The sequence below is a fragment of the Candoia aspera genome, chromosome 12 (genome assembly GCF_035149785.1).
Source record: "Candoia aspera isolate rCanAsp1 chromosome 12, rCanAsp1.hap2, whole genome shotgun sequence".
NCBI lineage: Eukaryota > Metazoa > Chordata > Lepidosauria > Squamata > Boidae > Candoia > Candoia aspera.
Window position 1 is genome coordinate 13310470 of NC_086164.1, and position 19477 is coordinate 13329946.

Sequence of the window (19477 nt, forward strand, 5' to 3'; positions counted from 1 at the left end):
AGGCTTTGAAACGGAGATGAGCACCGCCCCCTAGAGTCGGACACGACTGGACTTTACGTCAAGGGAAACCTTTACCTTTACTACTACTATTAAGAATACCATAGCTGAATATCTAAATATTCCTGATTCTTGGTTTTTGTTTGAAAGAACTTTTAAATTAGCCTTGGTATATCTTACATTGGTTTTTAAAAAGGACATGCTCTGTCTTTGAAAGCAGTAGCCACTTTCAGTGCTTAAGCACCTGGGTATGGCCTGTGATTTATCTTTCATTTGCAGTAGTATGACTGTGTCAGACCGCAATCTCCCTTTGACACTGACTTGCAATGCAAAAAGAGCAGTGTAGAAAATGGGAAGCTGAGGCTTGGGAAATCAAGCTCAGTGCTTCTTTTCGGTGTTTTGTTTTGTTTTGTTTTATTTTATTTTATTTATGAATGTATGAAACAAACACTTTGGTCAAGGCTACTCATAGTGGAATGCAAAAGCCATGGCCAGCGCCATCATAACAGCGAGCCGCAATCCCGGAAGTACACTATATAATTAAAGTAAAATTTATAATGGGTTCTCCTGGCATTGGGAGCTCTGCAACCCTCAAGTTCCAAAGGCTTTCAAAAAGACCCATAGTTTTACAAGCTTCCAGAAGACTAAGAAAGTAAGAGCTACCCATGCCACAGAGGTGCAAACTCTTCCACAGGAGGGGAACCTCCATCAAGAATGCCTGCTTTTAGGACCCCTCCCACGGCATCCCTCAATAGGTGGGGACCTTCAGCAGCATGTATGTCTGCTGTTTGATTTGCAATAATTGTGTGCTTTGCATTCCTTGAAATTATAGGGGCTGGTCCTGATGGGGTTGAAGAAATAAAGAGGCATCCCTTCTTTTCAACCATTGACTGGAATGTGAGTCTATGGAATAAATCTGTACTCAGGATACCATTCTAGTAAGGACTCGAGTTTAATATAACACTTGGCAACTCTTGCATTTTTTAATGTTGGGAAATACCTTGCACAGGTAAAGCAATAATTGCTAACATACGTTTTTTCTATTGGAGAAAGAAAAGATGAAAGGGGCAATAATGCTACAGTAAACTGGAAGAAAGCTTCTTCCTCTTCCTCCTCCTCCTCCCCCCCTGCCCTTCCTCCTCCTCCTCCTCCTCCTCCTGTGTAACTCATATGTACCTAGGAACTTCTTTTTATTTCTTTTCATAGCATTTAGAAGCTTTTCAAAACCATTTTCAAAAACAGGAGACGCAGGTTCAAGAAAAGCCTGTTACTTTTTGGTTCTATAGTGACTGCCTAGTGCTTGGAGAATATTTGCACTCACATCCACTAGTTTTCCTTCGCTCATATAAGTCTCTTTGAAGAAGCAAAGTCTTCTGTAACAGAAGGAGAGGAGAAGTTGAGTTTTGCCAGTTCCTCTTTCCGTTGCTCCAGATGGCTCTGGGGACAATTGCAAGTGTGGGAAGAGGCACAGGGGCAGAAAGGAAATGTTTCTAAAATTGAATCTGCAAAAGCAAAGAACCTCTCATTAGGAAAGTAGTATAAATCCATGGTAACCTGTGAAATAATCTTTTGGGATTCTGATTCCAGAAACTTTACAGGAGGGAGATCCAGCCTCCATTTAAACCTGCTTCTGGAAGACCAGAAGACACTTTTTGCTTTGATCCAGAATTCACAGCAAAAACTCCCAAAGGTAATACCCATTGAAAAGATTATACTGTATTAATGTATTGTATCTTCCCTACCCCCATTCCTCTTCTACAGCAGAAGTTTCCATTTAAAAGATCAGCATAATAATTGGAATAGGTATAAATTATTAGAGTGACCTAGGTGAATAAATATTATAGGGCATTCCTATTGGTCTCCACCCAAAATAGTCTGAAGATTCTATTAATTTTTAGATTTTTGTTTAAAGAATGCTTTTATTTAATGCTGCTGATTTGAAATTAGTTTTCCATGCTAATTATATGGTTAAAAAAATCAAGTCTGTCTACCTTCTACCTTTCACTTGTGTATTTCTTGGGTACAGCATGAAAACAAATTAGGTCTTTAGATTTGCTGTTTTTCAGAAAGAGGATACTTCGATAAATCTGCATCATAATATATTTTTCCTTATGGTATATTTTGAGCAACCTAACGTATCTTACTCTGCAATTAATTAAGATTCTCCAGGAGTTCCACCAAGCGCTAACGCACATCAGCTCTTCAAAGGTTTCAGTTTTGTTGCAACAAGCACTATAGAGGACCACAAAATCACTCCTCTCAACAACATTTTGCCAATAGTTCAGGTAAAATAGTTCTGTCTGCGTGCAGAAGCATTGAAACAACCGTCTCTGACCAACTTACTGTATGTAGTGTTAAAACTCATAAGAAATGCTTTTTGAGTAGCATTGCTTATGTAAAAGCCTGATTTTCTGGTTTGTAAATATGGATGTTTGGTGGGGCTCAGAAAAAAAAAAGTAGGGATTAAGTTGGAAGAGTTCTCACCGGTTGAGAATGATGGTTTCTGGACTGGGAAGATGAAGTATGTCTGTTCCTTCTCCTGAAAGGTGCTTAAAATGAAGGCTTCTTTGGAGCATCTAGGTCACCTAATATCCCTGTTTGCACTTCAGAGTAAACTATTAAATTGTATTATGCGACCGCGCAGGAATTATTTTCAGTGAGTTTCATACTGACACTTTCCCCTTATCCTATAGAAAATGTTAGAATGTACTTTTCTTAGTCATGATTAGTTACTACATATAGATGATAAAATACAGTTAAGTATAGTTATTGTTCCTTTCAGTCACTCCAGATTCAGTATGGTTGGAAACTGGATTCTTTGGGACTAATCATAGCTAATTTAGAACAAAAAAGGCCAGATTCACACCTAATATTAACTGCTGATGCCATAGGGTCTTTGGGGGGGTGCATGTGGAAATGACAAAACCAGCATCATGATATCACAGTCCAACCCCACCCCTAACATAAACATTTGGGGCTGACATTGAGACACAAGTACCTAATTGTAGGGCTTGGGATGTGATGTTTATACTGGAGTTTGACCGTAATAAAGGTTTGTTTATTTGTTTGGGTTGTGATGTCACACTATTTTCCCATAGTTGGCTGAAAATGTCTGTGGCTAAGGTGGTTTGTCATGGGTTTAGGGGTGTGGCAGACCCATCCAAAGAAAGAAGCCATGGCTTACAGACTGCAGAAAATGGGTATCATACTAAATCTAAAATTAACCAAAGTCTGGTATAATGCTATACGTGAACCAGTTGTGATGCATCAACATCTGCATCCACTAAGCCTAAAACTTAAAATTTACATGCTCTTTTTAAGCCTTTTTTCCCCTTACTGTTACATTTTTTTAAACAAGTCCAAGTGGTATAGAGCAGATAAGAAGTAGGATGCCTGCAGAAATGTTCCAAAAAATCTATGAAGAAATTGCAAGGTTTTGTAAGTTGTTTTACATGTTCTTCAGCAACTTCATGGGAGCAGTGCACTCTTCACAGACGCCTATGAACTCAAAGAAGACATTGGTGTGGGCTCCTACTCCGTGTGCAAGCGCTGCACCCATACCGTTTCCAACATGGAATTTGCTGTGAAGGTATGTAGGGGACTGTATTTTCCGTATCACTTTAAATATCTAAACATTTATAGCAGCCTACATGAATTGGCCCACATTTAGTAAATGTCTTATAGCTCTTCTTAACAGTTTTAGGTTAAATTAAGATTTAAGTTGTTTTCATCTTATTTAGAATGGGCACGTACAAAACACAGGACTCATTTTAGTTTTTCTAGAAGTCTGCTCATAAGCTGCGAATTTTGCAGTACATGGTTCCTCCTTGGGGGGGTTGAAATGTCACTGTATTCAGTTATTTGTGGATGTGCTATCTAAAAGTTTAACATTAGGTAGATAAAGCCCATAATCTTACACTACTGCTGGTACTTCCTCTCATCTAATTGGCCTGGGGTAGAATGTGAGTCCATGAGTTGCATCTACCAACGGATGGGTTCCCTTAGCATGCTATTCTTGTCATTTAGACAGTTCAGGATTTGATTTGAAGTGGCACAGCCCTTGCGTAGGTAGGCCTTTCATGCTTGCTGCTTTGTCCATAATCCATCTTTTGAAGTATCTCAGAAGTATTACCTTGTGTGTGTCTCATCTGTGTACCTGCCTTGAACTATGGTCTATGGCCAGAGAGGTTCAGTATCTGCTTCATATATGAGGAATTCCCATGCTTTGAAATGCTCAGGACATATTCCAAAGATACTGCCTCTAGCCTAGCACTGTCTAGAAGTGTTGGCTCTCAACTGTAATGCTGGCTTGGCAATTCTGGGAATTGAAGGGAGGAAGAGCCAGTCTGGTCTAGTAGTTAAGGCACCCGGCTAGAAACCAGGAGCTTGTGAGTTCTAGTCCCACCTTAGGCACGAAAGCCTGCTGGGTGACTTTGGGCCAGTCACTCTCTCTCAGCCCAAGAGCCAATCAGGCTTGGTAGGAGAGTTCTAGTCCCGCCTTAGGCATGAAAGCAGGCTGGGTGACCTTGGGCCAGTCACTCTCTCTCAGCCCAAGAGCCAATCAGGCTTGGTAGGAGAGTTCTAGTCCCGCCTTAGGCATGAAAGCCGGCTGGGTGACCTTGGGCCAGTCACTCTCTCTCAGCCCAAGAGCCAATCAGGCTTGGTAGGAGAGTTCTAGTCCCGCCTTAGGCATGAAAGCCGGCTGGGTGACCTTGGGCCAGTCACTCTCTCTCAGCCCAAGAGCCAATCAGGCATGGTAGGAGAGTTCTAGTCCCGCCTTAGGCATGAAAGCTGGCTGGGTGACCTTGGGCCAGTCACTCTCTCTCAGCCCAACTCACCTCACAGGGTGGTTGTTGTGGGGAAAATAGGAGAAGGAAGGAGTATTAGGTATGTTTGCCACCTTGAGTTATTTATAAAAATAATAAAGGTGGGATAGAAAATCTTTAAAAAAAACTGCTCTAAGCCCATGTTTCAAGGTGGCCTTGAAAAGTGAGGCTCCTCCATTCTTTCTTAAATGGCAATCGTGCAGAATTTAATATCCTGTCACCTTTCCTTGTTATCATTGTTTCCCCCTCCAGATAATTGACAAAAGTAAGAGAGATCCTTCTGAAGAAATTGAAATCTTGATGCGCTATGGGCAGCACCCTAACATTATTACTTTAAAAGATGTAAGTATTCTGCTTGGTTTCCAAATAATACACAAACTGTAAATATTGATAGAACGACGTTCTTTCCTCTGCTTCTGTCTCTACTGGAATGCAGAAGAGATGCTTTCAATATTTGTCGGTGAAATATGATTCTGCTTGATTAAAAATAGGCTTTGTCGTGGCAGATTTTATAGGTACACAGATCTATGGACTTACTGTTCCCACCTGAACAGAAATGTAATTTCATCTGTATTAACTTTATAGCAAAGGAAAGAACCCATCACACCTGATCCTCTTTTTTCCCAATCCCTGAAGACCTCTCTCTCATGCTGCCAAGCTGGAGCAGCAAAAGACTATTCAGTAGTTTGGAATCTTTGCAACCTTAAAAAAAAAAGGTATTTGTGCAAAAGCAATTCCTTCTGCTTAGTATGCCTCTAGGCAGACCCTGTGTTTCATGCAGCTTTCTTGGAGTATGTGTTACTCAACTGTATTAAACTTCTACAGGTGTACGATGATGGTAAATATATCTACCTTGTCACAGAATTGATGAAGGGCGGTGAGCTTCTGGATCGTATTCTCAGACAGAAGTATTTCTCAGAACGAGAAGCGAGTGCTGTTTTATATACTATCGCTAAAACTGTGGACTATCTGCATTGTCAAGGAGTAAGCTGTGCACATTTTGATAATTTAATTGGTCTTTGCTTTATGATATGTTTTTATGGTTTGTATGGTTCTGTGGTTTTATTGTTGCTGCGAGCTGCCCAGAGTTGTGCTTTAAGACGGGTGGCCATACACATCTTTTAAATACATAAATATCCATGTACTGAAATTCTTGAGAACCAATTTGGTGTAGTGGTTAAGGCACCAGGCTAGAAACTGGGAGACTGTGAGTTGTAGTCCTGTCTTAGGCATGAAGCCAGCAGGGTGACCTTGGGCCAGTCCCTCTCTCTCGGCCCTAGGAAGCAGGCAGTGGCAAACCACTTTTGAAAATGTTGCCAAGAAGACTGCAAGGACTTGTCCAGGCAGTCGCCAGGAGTCAACACGGACTCAAAGGCACCGAAAACAAACAAAAACTGAAATCCTTATATTTTCCTATATGTACATCATTTTAGGAAACAGGTTAGTTTGGGGAGAAGAGCTCACCAGATATTGCTCTGCATAATAAACAAAGCTAGGTGGGATATTTGCATTTTAGAATTTAACTGGCAATTGCTGGAGACAGAGAGAGAGAGATGGCGTTCGTTGGAAGCCTTTGAAGATCGTTTGCCACCCAGAGTCACTTGTTGAGATGGGCAGCAATGCAGTTGAATGAATGAATAAATCAGTAAACAAACAAACCTGACTTAGAATCTGGTGTTTGTAAGCAAAAAAGAAAACCAGATTTAGTGATAACTTTTAAATTACAGCCAAATAAATTGATTCTGTGGTGAGCTCCTGATCTTGAGCTCATGCTTTTGTAGAAATTGGCTTCAAACATTAAATCACTCATTCTGTTCTCCTATGTTTGTGTTGCTCCTGAGGCTGATAGAATTCCTTAATCTTCTTTAACATTTTGGAAGACTTGGAGTGGCTGTTTTTCTGCTTTCAGCCTGAATAGTTGGGTTTTGTATGTGTTTTTAAGGTTGTGCATCGGGATCTTAAACCAAGTAATATTTTATATATGGACGATTCTAATAATGCTGATTCTATCAGGATTTGTGATTTTGGCTTTGCAAAGCAACTCCGGGGAGAGAATGGACTTCTCTTAACGCCTTGCTACACTGCTAATTTTGTGGCACCAGAGGTATGCATTCTTCTGTTTAGTTTTACAAGTTGTCTTTTTAAATCTCCAGAAAGTATTTCTGTTGCATGCAATTCTTGGGGAGTTGAGGGTAGCTTGCTCTGTTCTGTTGTTCCTTGCACCATATTAATGTATTTACTCTCTCTCACAAGAGCAAACATAAATGGGCTCCTTAATGCGTAGAAGCAAACATGGAAAGCCAGAATTTAATTGAATGATGATTACTGCTCTGTATAATATTGCAGCATTGCAGGGAAAAGTAACTATTTTATTTAGCAGCACAGTGGCCGTTAGTTTAAACCAGTGTTTTTCAGCCTTGGCCCCTTTAAGATGTGTGGACCTCAACTCCCAGAATTCCCTAGCCAGCATGGTGGTTGGGGAATTCTGGGAGTTGATGTCCATACATCTTAAAGGGGCCAAGGCTGAAAAACACTGGTTTAAATTTACTTCTAAATCTGAGTATGGTGGGGCCTTGTCTTTCTAACAATAAAAGAGTTTTTGTTCATCTTCTAGGTTCTCATGAGGCAAGGCTATGATGCTGCTTGTGATATTTGGAGCTTGGGTGTTCTCCTTTATACAATGCTGGCAGGGTGAGATGTGCCTTTCTCATGTTGACATAGCTTTGAACTTTGCAGATATTCAAAGCCATGACTCTTCCGCTTATTTTATAGGATCAACCCAGCGTATGAAATCCATCCTAAATAAGCAAGTTCCATTTATGTTTTTTAACTACTGATGAAATAGAAACTAATATTCTTTTGTTATTTTTTAGGTACACACCTTTTGCTAATGGTCCCAATGATACCCCTGAAGAAATCTTGTTACGAATAGGTAGTGGAAAATTTTCTTTAAGTGGAGGCAATTGGGACACTGTGTCAGATGCTGCAAAGGTATAAATGTGTTTTATTTTATACTTTATAAATTACAGGCAGCTGTGTGAATGGAATGACAAGTGAACCTTTGCTTGAAAAGACTCCACATTTAACATACTTCAGATGAAATAGACAAAATGTGCATCTAGGCTTTGCCCCCAAATAATAGACCAGGCCTGTTGTATCCAGAGGATTCCAGAGGATTCATGCAACAGACACTAATAAAATAAATCACCTCATCTGCATAATTATGCAAATATCATGAATTTGGATTTAACAGACATTTGGGTGCAATGCACATCCTCTCCTCCAAAATGTCTGTAAAATCAGTGCTCCAAAATGTCTGTTAAATCAGGGTTTCACTGTGAATATATTTTTTGATAATGATCAATAGTACGGAACCTACAGCTACCTTTCATAAATAATTTTTAAAGCATTTTCTGCAAACATTTGAAAATTAACTTTATGTAAAAAGCAAGGCATTATATGTTACTTTTGGTCCTTAAATCTTCTATCCCCAGAAAGTACCATGTGTGTGCTAAAATTAGATTATTTTTTTAAAAAATACATGGGCCCAAAATTTTTCCACCCTTGAATCTCAAGCTGTATAAGTTTCCTTTGATTTATATTGCGTAAATCTTACAATATATTATGTAAATGCTAACCATATCTGTGTATTCTGCTATGTTCCCATGCAACTTGATATATGGTGCTTTTCTGTTCTACCGCTTCTAAAAACTGAAATTCAGATCTGCTTCGTGGTTTTCTGTGAGCAATAGCATTATTCAAAAATGTCATAGTAGAAACATCTAATGAGATATACACTACTCAGTGTGCATATTAATCTTACTTTGAGCTTTCCAGTCATTGTTTTTTAAAAGTCTGCAGTATGCAAGCTATATCACTTTTCATTTCAGGTGGGGGGAATCTACATCTCAGTTAAGAGTTAAGATGAAGGCCTGTTGGGAATGAACAGTTTCCAATCCCGAAGCATCCCATTTTCAGAAAGCTTAACTGCTTCTTCACAGTTAAGCTTTTCTGCCTTTTTGGGTCATCCATGCCTCTACTTCACATCTTGGTTCCCTCTGAAGTCAGGAATGGAACCTGCAATTCACTGATCATGATGTACCTTACTGATATCTTTAGAATCCAGTAGCCTGAAAACCTTGGGTGGAAGGATCACTGTTATGATCCTGGTATGAGTGACAATATCAGAACGGCCAAATCCAACTGTCTATAAGCTGCTCTTCTCTAAATTGTGCTTATAACACTTGTTATCTGTTTAATCCAGGATTTGCTATCTCATATGCTACATGTAGATCCACATCAAAGATATACTGCAGAGCAAGTTCTGAAACATTCATGGATAGCCTGTAGGGATCAATTGCCACATTACCAGCTAAACAGGCAAGATGCACCACATTTAGTGAAGGTAAGGTTGGTATCAACATGTCCCAGGGATGGGAATTAGTATCTTAATTATTGTGGATGGTAAGGTGACTTTCATTTAATGTTGTTATGTTCCAGGGGGCCATGGCTGCCACATATTCTGCACTGAATAACAAGACATTTCAGCCTGTTTTGGAGCCTGTTGCAGCTTCAAGCTTAGCTCAGCGGAGAAGCATGAAAAAACTAACATCCACAGACTTATAGGTCAGCTGGGGCATTTAGCTCATGTGGAACAGAGAAAAAAAGCATCTAAGAAGCAGCTCTGTATTTGCCTGCCCTGTGAATTAAAAGGCAAATACAAGTTCCTCCTACGCTACTTGAATTCAGTTGAAGAAAGGAAAAAACAACCACAACAACCCTCTACCAGTTTAGAGGTTTTATTGCAGTTAGTAGATTGATGTCAGTAGCATCAAGGTACTTCGCAACGATTGTGAGGGATTTCGGTACACATTCATTTCTGAGATCTATTGCATTATGTTAATACTTTTAAATACTGTATAGTTTTCACCCGGTTTATAATGATATGTATTAGGGGACCATAGACACTGCTCCAGTTGTAAATTTAAATTCAGAAGAAAAAGTCAGTGTTTTAATATTTTTGCTATCTTGGCCCTGTTGTAAAGAAAAAAAGAAAACGAAAAGAAAAAATCCATTAAACATGATGTGCTCTGGTTTTGTAAATTGGTCACCTTACCAATGGACTCCATTCATTTAATTTATTGGTACAGCAAGCCGAGGACCATTGGGATGGATATCCTGGTGTAAAATGTGTGATGGAAGCCCTAATTTTCTGTTTGTGTTAGGCAATTATCTATAAAAACTAATGTACAGGTAGAATAATCCATGGACATACACTGAGATGATAGTGTGTAAGCCTTCATTAGAGCTGTAGATTTGGTCAACCTAGCCGTGTCTTAAGGCTTTTGAAGAGTGGCGGTTGTTAGGAAAATAAATAATCTGTTGTACTTTAACATTATGTATGACATCACCATCATTGGAGCTTTTCAAGAAGGGGTAAGTAGGTCTCTGCTTGATATACTCTACTTTAGATACAGAGTAAGGTATGTGGAATTTACCCTGTATCTAAAAGGCACTGAGTTGATCTCAGCTCCTCCAGTATTGTGATCTCATGTCCTAAGGCTTAGATTTGTTTCATCACCTGTGAACATTTGTGCAATACAGTCTGTGCTCATTTCATTTCACCATAGGAGGACGGACACTGCCTTTGCACTGAAATTCTAGACGCAAGCCTGCCATAGAAAGAGACCTTAACACTTGATTGGTATTAAGACAAAACAAATCAAGCTACCTTAGAAATGCACTGTGCTCTCTATTGTTCTTCCCTTCATGGTTTTTGGTTGTCATTGTGGCTGAATTTTCTCATCCTGGGATAGCATTTTATTCACCCTAAGTTGTAAGATAGTGATGTTTTTAATCACACACCGTATTTCACAACAGACTTTATTTATTCACACACTGAAAAGTTCTCTGGTGTCATTTTTTTCTGACATTTTATAAAGATTTTTGAAGATAAATGCTTCTATTAATGTCTTTTTTCCCCCTTTTCTTTCCTTTTTAATATCAACTTTGCTATCTGCTGGAAAGGTGCAAGCTTTAAAGAATTTCTTGAGCTTTTCTGACCCAAGCTTTAAGATGCTTCAATGGGGAGAAACTTCTGCTCTCAGTCCGGCTACATGTACAGTAATGGCCCATAAATTCAATGGGAAGGAGAAAGCCAATGACGATCAGAATGATGACTGGGAAAAATCAGGAGATTGGTCAAGTTAACCCATATTGGATATAGATTAAGTTTTCTTAGAAAATGCATCTTAGAAGATTCCCTCCTCTGCCCCCACCCCCAAAGAAAGATATGCTAATATGGATTCCTGAGTTATTTTCTTGTAAAATGAGATTAAAGAGGTTGATCAAAATCCTAAGAATATAGAATCAACTGTTTTGATTGCAAGTTCCTTGAATAACCGTTAATGAATTAGAGAGCTTGTTGCAAGAGATCTTTTTTCATACATATGTATATATATAGAGAGAGAGAGAACATGCGAAAGAGTTCTGAATATTATGTTGAATAATACTTTATTCTTTTATTGATGGATTCATTTGGGATTAAATAAAACTGCTCAGGCTGAAGTCTGAAAATAGAATGCCTTTTTAAAATTCATTAAATGTTCTCAAATATGAATAGGCAATTGGAAATGCTCGGCATAAAATATTTGAGGAAAAAGACCACCTTTTCCATCCATTTCAGTAGCAAAGATTTATTTGGCTTAAACTCAACCTCCTTCCTTTAAGGAGCTCAGCATATGATCTAAGTTATATGTTTCTTTTTATAGCACATAGGAAATCGGACTTATCTCAAGTTAGAATAAATGTACTTCTAGACAATTATTGTCCATTCTGACTGGCAGGAAATCAACAAATCTCAGGGGCTTTTCAACAACTAACCTTCAGAGCCTTTTAACTGATTTGAATCTTAACCCTAATTAGGATAACTGAGAAGCAGTTGGCCTTACATCATCAGGAAGAAAGTGTTGCTTTGCTGGGATATGAACTCAGCCCACAAATCCTAGTTTGACATTCCGGGCATCCTGAATGAGCACTGAACATTCCAAGTTTTGCTAATTAATTAAGTTTGAGGGAGATGGTTAAATAATTGAAGAATCCTGTACTGGAAGAGCAGAGTAGCAAATAGGTACTCTTAGTCAACAGAAAATTACTTTTGAAATCACACTAGATTCAAGGAGAATTGCAATTAAGACTGGAAAAATATAGTTTTGGTCATCTATAGTACTGTGCCTTAACCACAAAAAATAACTGACTTGAAGGATTGGTGATTTCAGTGTGAACAGTTGTAGACAGCTGAGTATATTGTGGGTTTTTAAATCAGTTTTCTGGTATTATAAGCATGTTTTAGGCCATTGAAATAGGGATATCCGCAGTGTCTACAGGTGGTGGGCCAAATGGGCAAGAAAGTAGGCAGAATGTCATGAGGCAAGTCCCTCCCCTTTTGTCTGTGCGTGCAAAGAAGGCTGGTCTTGCATCGTGACACCATGTCTGCCATCCTGCCCATTTTGGCACATCCCCCACCTAGCAGATGCCCTTAAGCATCATATTTTTAAAGAGCAAAATAAGGGTCAATCAGTGCTCATAAACCAGAAAAACATCTAAAATCAGTAGTTTTCACACAGCTCATGTCATTTCTTATTGGGATGGGGGGAAAGATGGTAGTGGAATAGAGCAATGTAAAATCTTTTGCCATGCAAGGAAAGCCAGATATCAACCCATGAATGTTCACCCTGATCCATGCATACTTTTGCCATAATACATGTGATAGTCTTCCAGGTGCCACCAGGCTTATTATTTATATATGTCTTTGCTGCAACAAGTAGGGTGCTGTGGGCAGGGAGGAGATAAAGCTTTCTCCAGCAGCTCTTTTGTTACAGTCAGAATAGAATTGCCAGTTAAGACTGATGATCAAACATCCATGGCAATAGAATGCATTGCTCTGGGTCATTGTTCCCAACGGGCTGTTTTCCAGATGTGATGGACTTCAGTTCCCACTGCCTCATTGCTCATACTGTTAAGGGATTATAGAGATTGTACTCCAACATGCTTGGAGGGTGCAGGGTTCAGGAAGCATGCTGTACTGTCTCGCTATCTTATAGTAGGAGAAGAAATGTGGCGATGAGAGATTGTGTTTTTTTGTACTTCATGAGGCATCCTGATCTGAACAGGATTGAGGGCTGAAGGACAGGAGTGTAAGGGCTGAACCTGGTGAGGTGACAACCAGTGGTTCTCAGGTTGGAGAGAACTGTTCTGTCACATAGATGAGGTGCCTCCCAAGGCCATCCAGAGAAGGTTTTGACTTATGCATTCTACTGTAGCAAATAATCTCTGTGTATACGGCTCTATTCGTATTGCAATAAAGAGCCCAAACTTGCCATGTCATGCCTATGAATCTTCTACTGAGTAAGCCTTTTCCTGAATATGGAGTTAACTGTCTGGAGAGGCAAGATTTGCTGCCAAGCTCCGGTGTGAAGCCTAATAACTACTTTCCTTTGAGTAAAACTCTTTAATGTCAGGTGCCTTCTTCAGACTCTTGACAGGTGTCCATACACAACATGCTTCATACCCTATAGAGACAGACCTGAATGATCGCCAGTACTCCTGGTTTCCATACTCCGTATTGTTAAAGTTGATTAGGATCCATTTGTGAGCCTTTAGCCTGCCCTTTGCTTCACTGTTGCACCCTGGCCACTGTAGGAACGCCCCAGGAAGTGTTCATGTGAGGGATGAAGATGCCAATCTCGAGATGTGTCTACGTGTCGTATTTTCCTTCATCAATTGCAGAAGACAATGGGGTAGCTTAGTTCACGTAAACAGTACCTTATGTTGGCCACACATTCAGAAGTAGCTCTATTTCCAAAGGACAGGTGTGGGCCACTGGAACTCTAATTAGAGTTAAATGGGTCAGGGAACTTGGCTTGTGGTTTTTTGTGGTTCCTTTATGCATAGCTCCTGCTGGTTGTTGTTGTTTTTTTTCTCTCTTAGGCAGCCAAATGCATTCCAGACAGCTTAGTCTAAAAATCCATTAGCCTAGCCAATGGCCAGCATTGATGGAAATTGTATTGCAGAGTCTGGCAACTCCCAGGTTGGGGAAAATTGCTCTAGGATTGTGCATTTTCATTCCTAGTTGTATTTTGGTTGTTGTTAAAAGCATTTCTTCTCTGGAAAGATTTCTTGAGAATGATTGAAACAGAATTGCACTCTGCACAATTAGAGATTATGGTATTAAGTGGAAAAAGAATGGCAATGCAACACCATAGCTTAGTATTTACATTTAATATTGTATCTTCATAGGAAGCAAGGAATTTTCACCTTATGTGTTGCTTTAAATGCAATCATCTGAAAAAAATATTAGGTGGGTGACAGATAAATCATGATGGACTAGACCTAGGCAAGTGTTACACGGTGTTTGATGGGTTGGGGATTGCAAATCATGTCCTTCGGGAAGCTGGAATGAACTCATGGGGAAGTTGTTTTCACGACAGGGATTTCAAGGGTGGGAATATGATCAGGAACCCTCTATAAAATAAACCTTTTGAATCTTCACTTTTAACTCTCCCAATTCAAAAAAAAAAAAAAACACCCTAAACAGTGTGGGCAATTTCCACTCTAAAATGGCCCAAATTTGACTGCACAACAATCTTTGCATTGTGGGGATTGAAAATGACCTTGGCTCCGTACTGCTTCTATTCATACCCTTAATTTTGCAAGCTATCTAGAGGGGCTGGTGGAAAAGGAGGCACATGTGATTTGCCCACCCATAACTAAACCAAAATCCTATCTTGTCCAGCATTTTGGTCTGACACAGCCTGAAAGGAAGCCTAAGAGAAGGCTTAGATTTGCACTGTAAGATCTTAAGCAAATGACTAGGAAACTTAGCTCTAACATCTCCAGAGTACTGGAGCCCTTTCTAGCCTAGGACCTCTTTGAATTCCTAAAAAACCTTGAAGAATAAGATCCCTGAGAGTAAATAATGGGCATGCAGATGTTTTAAAATATTCAGTTGGAAAAAATCTGTCTCATATGTTGACTAGGAGAACAGCGTCATGAGCAAACCTCATGTTTTGGGTATTTTATGGGCATGTCTGAGGCCTAATGACTTTTCTTAAGGGTGAGTTACAATAATTATAGCCTCCTAGATAGTCAATGATAAGTTATAAGATTCTGGAGACAAGTCTCCAGTAGCTCTATGCAATCAGTTTGCTTGCAAATAAGCACAGAAGAAAGTCCTGGAAGAATCTCTTCAGCCATAGCTGGAAATGTGGTCACCAAGAGTGAACTTCGTGTTACAGAGATGTCTGGTTTCTTTCTTTAATTTGGCAAATGAAAGCAGTTTTGAAGAGAGAAACCTCCTCAGGTGGCATCACATGAAGGGAAATGACTGCCAATGACTTTGAAGTGGATGGAATAAACCAAAGTGGGTGAAAACTAGTTTTTATCACACTTGCTGAATGCCTTTTTCAAAAGCAGATCTTCACGTGTATCTTCAAATGAAGTATGTAACCCAAGAAATCAATAGCCCCATTATAAATGCCTCCTTTTAAAAAAATGCTCCTAAGGTTAATTATTTAATACAGGGATTGCTCTCTCATTGTATGGACAGTCCAATTTTGTCCATACTTAGAAAAAGCCGATCATTGGAAAGTGGTAGATGTACACTTATAGACCTGTATGCAGTCTGTACTGGGCTGTAGGTTCCTATTCTGGGGTGGATACTAATGGAAGTGTCCTCAAGATAGAAGTTTGCTCAGCTCTAATTTTCTAGAAAAATCACTTCTACCCAAGACAGTTGAAATGAATGGCAGAGGTTAAGAAGCACTCAGATCACAGGTGTCCTCCAGACTTCAGTACTGTGAGAGGTTAGAAGTTATACTTAAACTAGCTAGTTCTTTATATTAGCTGACAGTAGGATTTTTAAAAAGGTACCGATTAGCTGAAACTGCTGGTGAATAATAAAATTTGATTTAGATGAAAAGTTATCTGTTTTGATTCTTTGGGACAGCATAGGTCAGTTCCATTTTAAGTTCCAAATAGGCAGGCTTGTTCATGGGAACTTTAAGAACAATCTTGTTCTAGTATAATCTTTTCAAAAAGTTGAGTTTAAAAATGTTTTTTGGTGAGGTGGAGAAATGAGCAAAAGCTGTATCTTCTTTCTGTATGGAAATCTTGGTATTATGGGCTGGGACTGTTGTTGGGGGCAGTAGTGAATACGCTTCCTTCCAGCTTCCCAACTACTTCGCATTCTTGCACTGAATAGGCTGATTTGAACATAAACTATTTCCGTTTAAAATGCCAGGCCGTGTTGACCTTTAGATTTGACCTGCTACACTGTCCCTTCCGCTTTCTTGCCATTGCTTGACATGAAGACTAGATGAGCTGGCCAAAATTCACTATTAGAACCAAAGCTTGATAGATAACAAACTGGAGTAGGCCAGCATCTAAACCATCATTTGAAATGGCTTTCAGACTCTGAATTCTACCAAACTTATGCCTTCTTTGGATGTAATGGGAAACTGTGGTCAGGAAGCCTTCAGCTGGTGCATGGCAAGCAGGGAAGGAATAGCATGTGCTTGCTCAAGTTTTCCCGTGGCTTTGTGTGTCAAAATATGTTATCTCTGAACCTGGCTATTAAGTACTTTATAAAACTCTGACCTGTGACTGGTCTTCAGCTGCAGAACCATAGAAGCATTACAGGATATCCTATTGTTCAAGCTTTAATTACGTGGTATTTGAGGGTGCAATACTTCCTAAAGATTTCAGATCATGCAAAACATTCTCATCTACCACCCTGTTGTCAATATTGTAACTCTCATTTCTTAGACAGACTGTGGATTTGTACCATATTGTATTTATTCCATTCAGAATTTCTTTTTTTTTTTTCCTTAAGTTTTTCTTTCAGGCTGTGTATATATTGACATTAAAGTTTGCATTGTACTACATTATTTTACAGGTGTATCCAGTATTGTATTGAAAGATACATTGTTTATATCCTGCTGCTAAAATTAATGCCGTCTTCCCTTCCCTTCCCTTCCCTTCCCTTCCCTTCCCTTCCCTTCCCTTCCTTCCCTTCCCTTTTCCCTTCCCCAAAGACAATATAGGAATGAGGAATGGGGTGTATGGCTTGTGAAAGCTTGTGAGGCATCTCATTAAATAAAAAGGTCCATGGCTACTAGAATAAAAACAAAAAATATGCATTCATAAGGTTTTCAATTTGACGTTTTGATTGTTCTAAAATACTTAAAGCAAAGGGGTTTTTCCCCTAATAACTTATTTTTTATAAGCTGCTTCCTAAGAAGTCATTCTAATCATCTCACAATAATAAATACAAAAATAAGATATAATAAAACCAAATTCAGTAAAGCCATATAGCAGCATAGAATTCCATTATAAAGCCTAGGTCCTGTAAAAACAGTGGTATCTTAAAATAATGCTAAAGTGGTTTCATTAATTTGGAAACTAGTAGTGTGAAAGCAGTTGACAGTATTCAAAATCAGTTTAAAAAGGGCAGTACTGGAGATATACTCAAGAGGGAAGGGAGTCTACAGTGTATGGGATCATCACTAAAAGGACACTATCATGCTTGTCAAAAAGAAATACTGTTGGCTTACAGACAGGGCTTCTTCTGAAGCAGAAGATAGTTGGGTTGCGTTCAGCCATCCTACCTCAATGTCTTCATCTATGTTGGTCTATAACTCCAATCATGTCCAGCCAGCATATGTTGTCTGAAGGGTTGGGAAAGCTTTGTATAAGGGCTCTATCTCACATGTTCTATTTTCCTAACCACCATCAATATCCAAGCAGCCATATTCTGCACAAACTGAAGCTTACAGTCCATCTGTGGAGGCCTTTGTGTAGAACACATTATAGAAGGCTTAACTGGTGTAGAGGTGAAATGTGGGTAGCCAAGACAAGAATGTGCCAATAGAATTGCATCAGCACATTCTAGCAGAAGACATTCCATTGCTGATGTTATCTTTCCTTTCAGGGATGGAAATTTTTCAGAGGAAGGACTAAACCTTTAGAGTAGTTCAGTCTCAGCCAGAATTAGATTGTCATGTCAAGCATAAGGTTCAATGTGTTTGCCTTTATTTATCCCTCAAACAGAGTTCAGATACATGTTTGGGCTTTTCACACACACTCTGTTAGACTTGTGAAAATGAGAGGTCAACCTGTGCATTGTTTGCATGTTCTTGACGCTATTGCTCAAGGTTCTGGATGACTGCATCCAGCTCTTCCGTGTTAATAGGAAATAACATAGAAGGGACAAGATCTAACCTTGGGGCACCAGCCTCACTTGCTGAAAGTGATGTGCTACAAAAGAGAGAACAACTGATACGGTGTCTCAGTCTAAACCAGATTGAGAACACCAAAACTGAGGCTCACCTACTGAAGTCTGACAAGCAATCTGTAAATGTTAAAAAAGGTTGAATCTCCCTTCATTATCTCAAACCCAGGATAGATTCTGGATTGAACTATTCTAATAAACAGCAATCTTCCAATATCACATAATAATCACCTTCTCCAGTACCTAACTCCTCAAAAAGGCTAGTTAACATGATAGCACAAACATAATTGGATCTAGATTTGGTTAATTTTTTTTCAGGACAATAGAGGGGTATCCCCACCAAGAAGCATACTTACTTCCCCAAATCCAACCTAAAACCAACTTAGTTATTAAGACCAAAGCTCATTATTCAGACTAGATCTTAGTCCTCCAGTCCTATTTGGGAAGGTTACAATAATACTCTTCACACAAAGCATCCACTTTTAGAAGTTAGTCTATGTATTGCTATGTGGAAGAGAAAAAAAAATACAGTAATTGGGTCTCTTCACCCACCCACTCCCAACAGCTGGATAAAATGTTCCTGTCCAGGTAGAACTTCTAAGCAGAGGACAATGACTATTAAGGATAGTCCTCAGCTACACCAAGTGCTAGCAACTAAGTGCCTATGATGACTGGCTAAGTAGACCTGTTTGTAACAACCTTCCAGGTCATATAGCAAATTGCTGTGAGTTGGTCTCCTTCAGCATATAAATAAACTCAAAGGCAAATAGAAATAATTTATAAACACTATAAACATGGTAGGAGAGCAAATCTAATTAAACAGTTGCTTTCCCTGCAATGCCTGCCTTAAAAGTACAAAGCAAATATCAGAGGTAACTTGGAAAATAATTTCAGTTTAGGCTTCAGAATCCTAAAAGAAGAGAAATCCAAATCTTTGTTCAGCATCTGATCTATAAGATAGGAAGCAATTGGGGTATCCTTCATGGATGATCATCTATTCATGGGGTTGCAGGGAGTTGGACCTCATGACCCATTTAGGTCCCTTCCTATTCTATGATTCTATTCGCTACCTGATACCACAAGCAAAGAACAGCCCACTGTTTGCCCAGGATGATAAACACCTCAAACATTTAAGCAGTTAATCCAAGTGTACTGTATCTATTCACCAAATTAATAACTTTGCTATAATGTTGTTCCATTTAAAATTAGGAGTTTGGTAGAATCTCAGTTTAAATCCTACATGAGTCTAGCTACTCCACTGTATCCAATGAAATGAGCTGTAGCTCACAAAAGCTTATGCCGTTTAATAAAATTTGTTAGAATTGTATTTGTTTGATTTCATTTGATTTATTTTTGATATATTTCC

General features: G+C 39.1%; 1 protein-coding gene across 2 annotated transcripts in view; it reads left to right on the plus strand.

Moving 5' to 3' along the window:
* The window catches only part of RPS6KA6 (ribosomal protein S6 kinase A6), a 53055-nt gene extending 36287 nt beyond the window's left edge, over positions 1-16768 (plus strand). Inside the window, exons 12-22 of one of the 2 annotated variants that reach the window (XM_063313730.1) lie at positions 830-894; positions 1585-1687; positions 2158-2282; positions 3461-3586; positions 5076-5165; positions 5649-5807; positions 6766-6927; positions 7438-7514; positions 7697-7814; positions 9088-9228; positions 9324-16768. In XM_063313730.1, the coding sequence (XP_063169800.1) occupies positions 830-894; positions 1585-1687; positions 2158-2282; positions 3461-3586; positions 5076-5165; positions 5649-5807; positions 6766-6927; positions 7438-7514; positions 7697-7814; positions 9088-9228; positions 9324-9449 (1292 nt within the window). In that variant the 3' untranslated portion in view covers positions 9450-16768. Of the gene's footprint in view, positions 1-829; positions 895-1584; positions 1688-2157; positions 2283-3460; positions 3587-5075; positions 5166-5648; positions 5808-6765; positions 6928-7437; positions 7515-7696; positions 7815-9087; positions 9229-9323 lie in introns of those variants that run through there. The other variant, XR_010068649.1, reaches the window with a different exon arrangement.
* The last annotated feature ends 2709 nt before the right edge of the window (positions 16769-19477 follow it).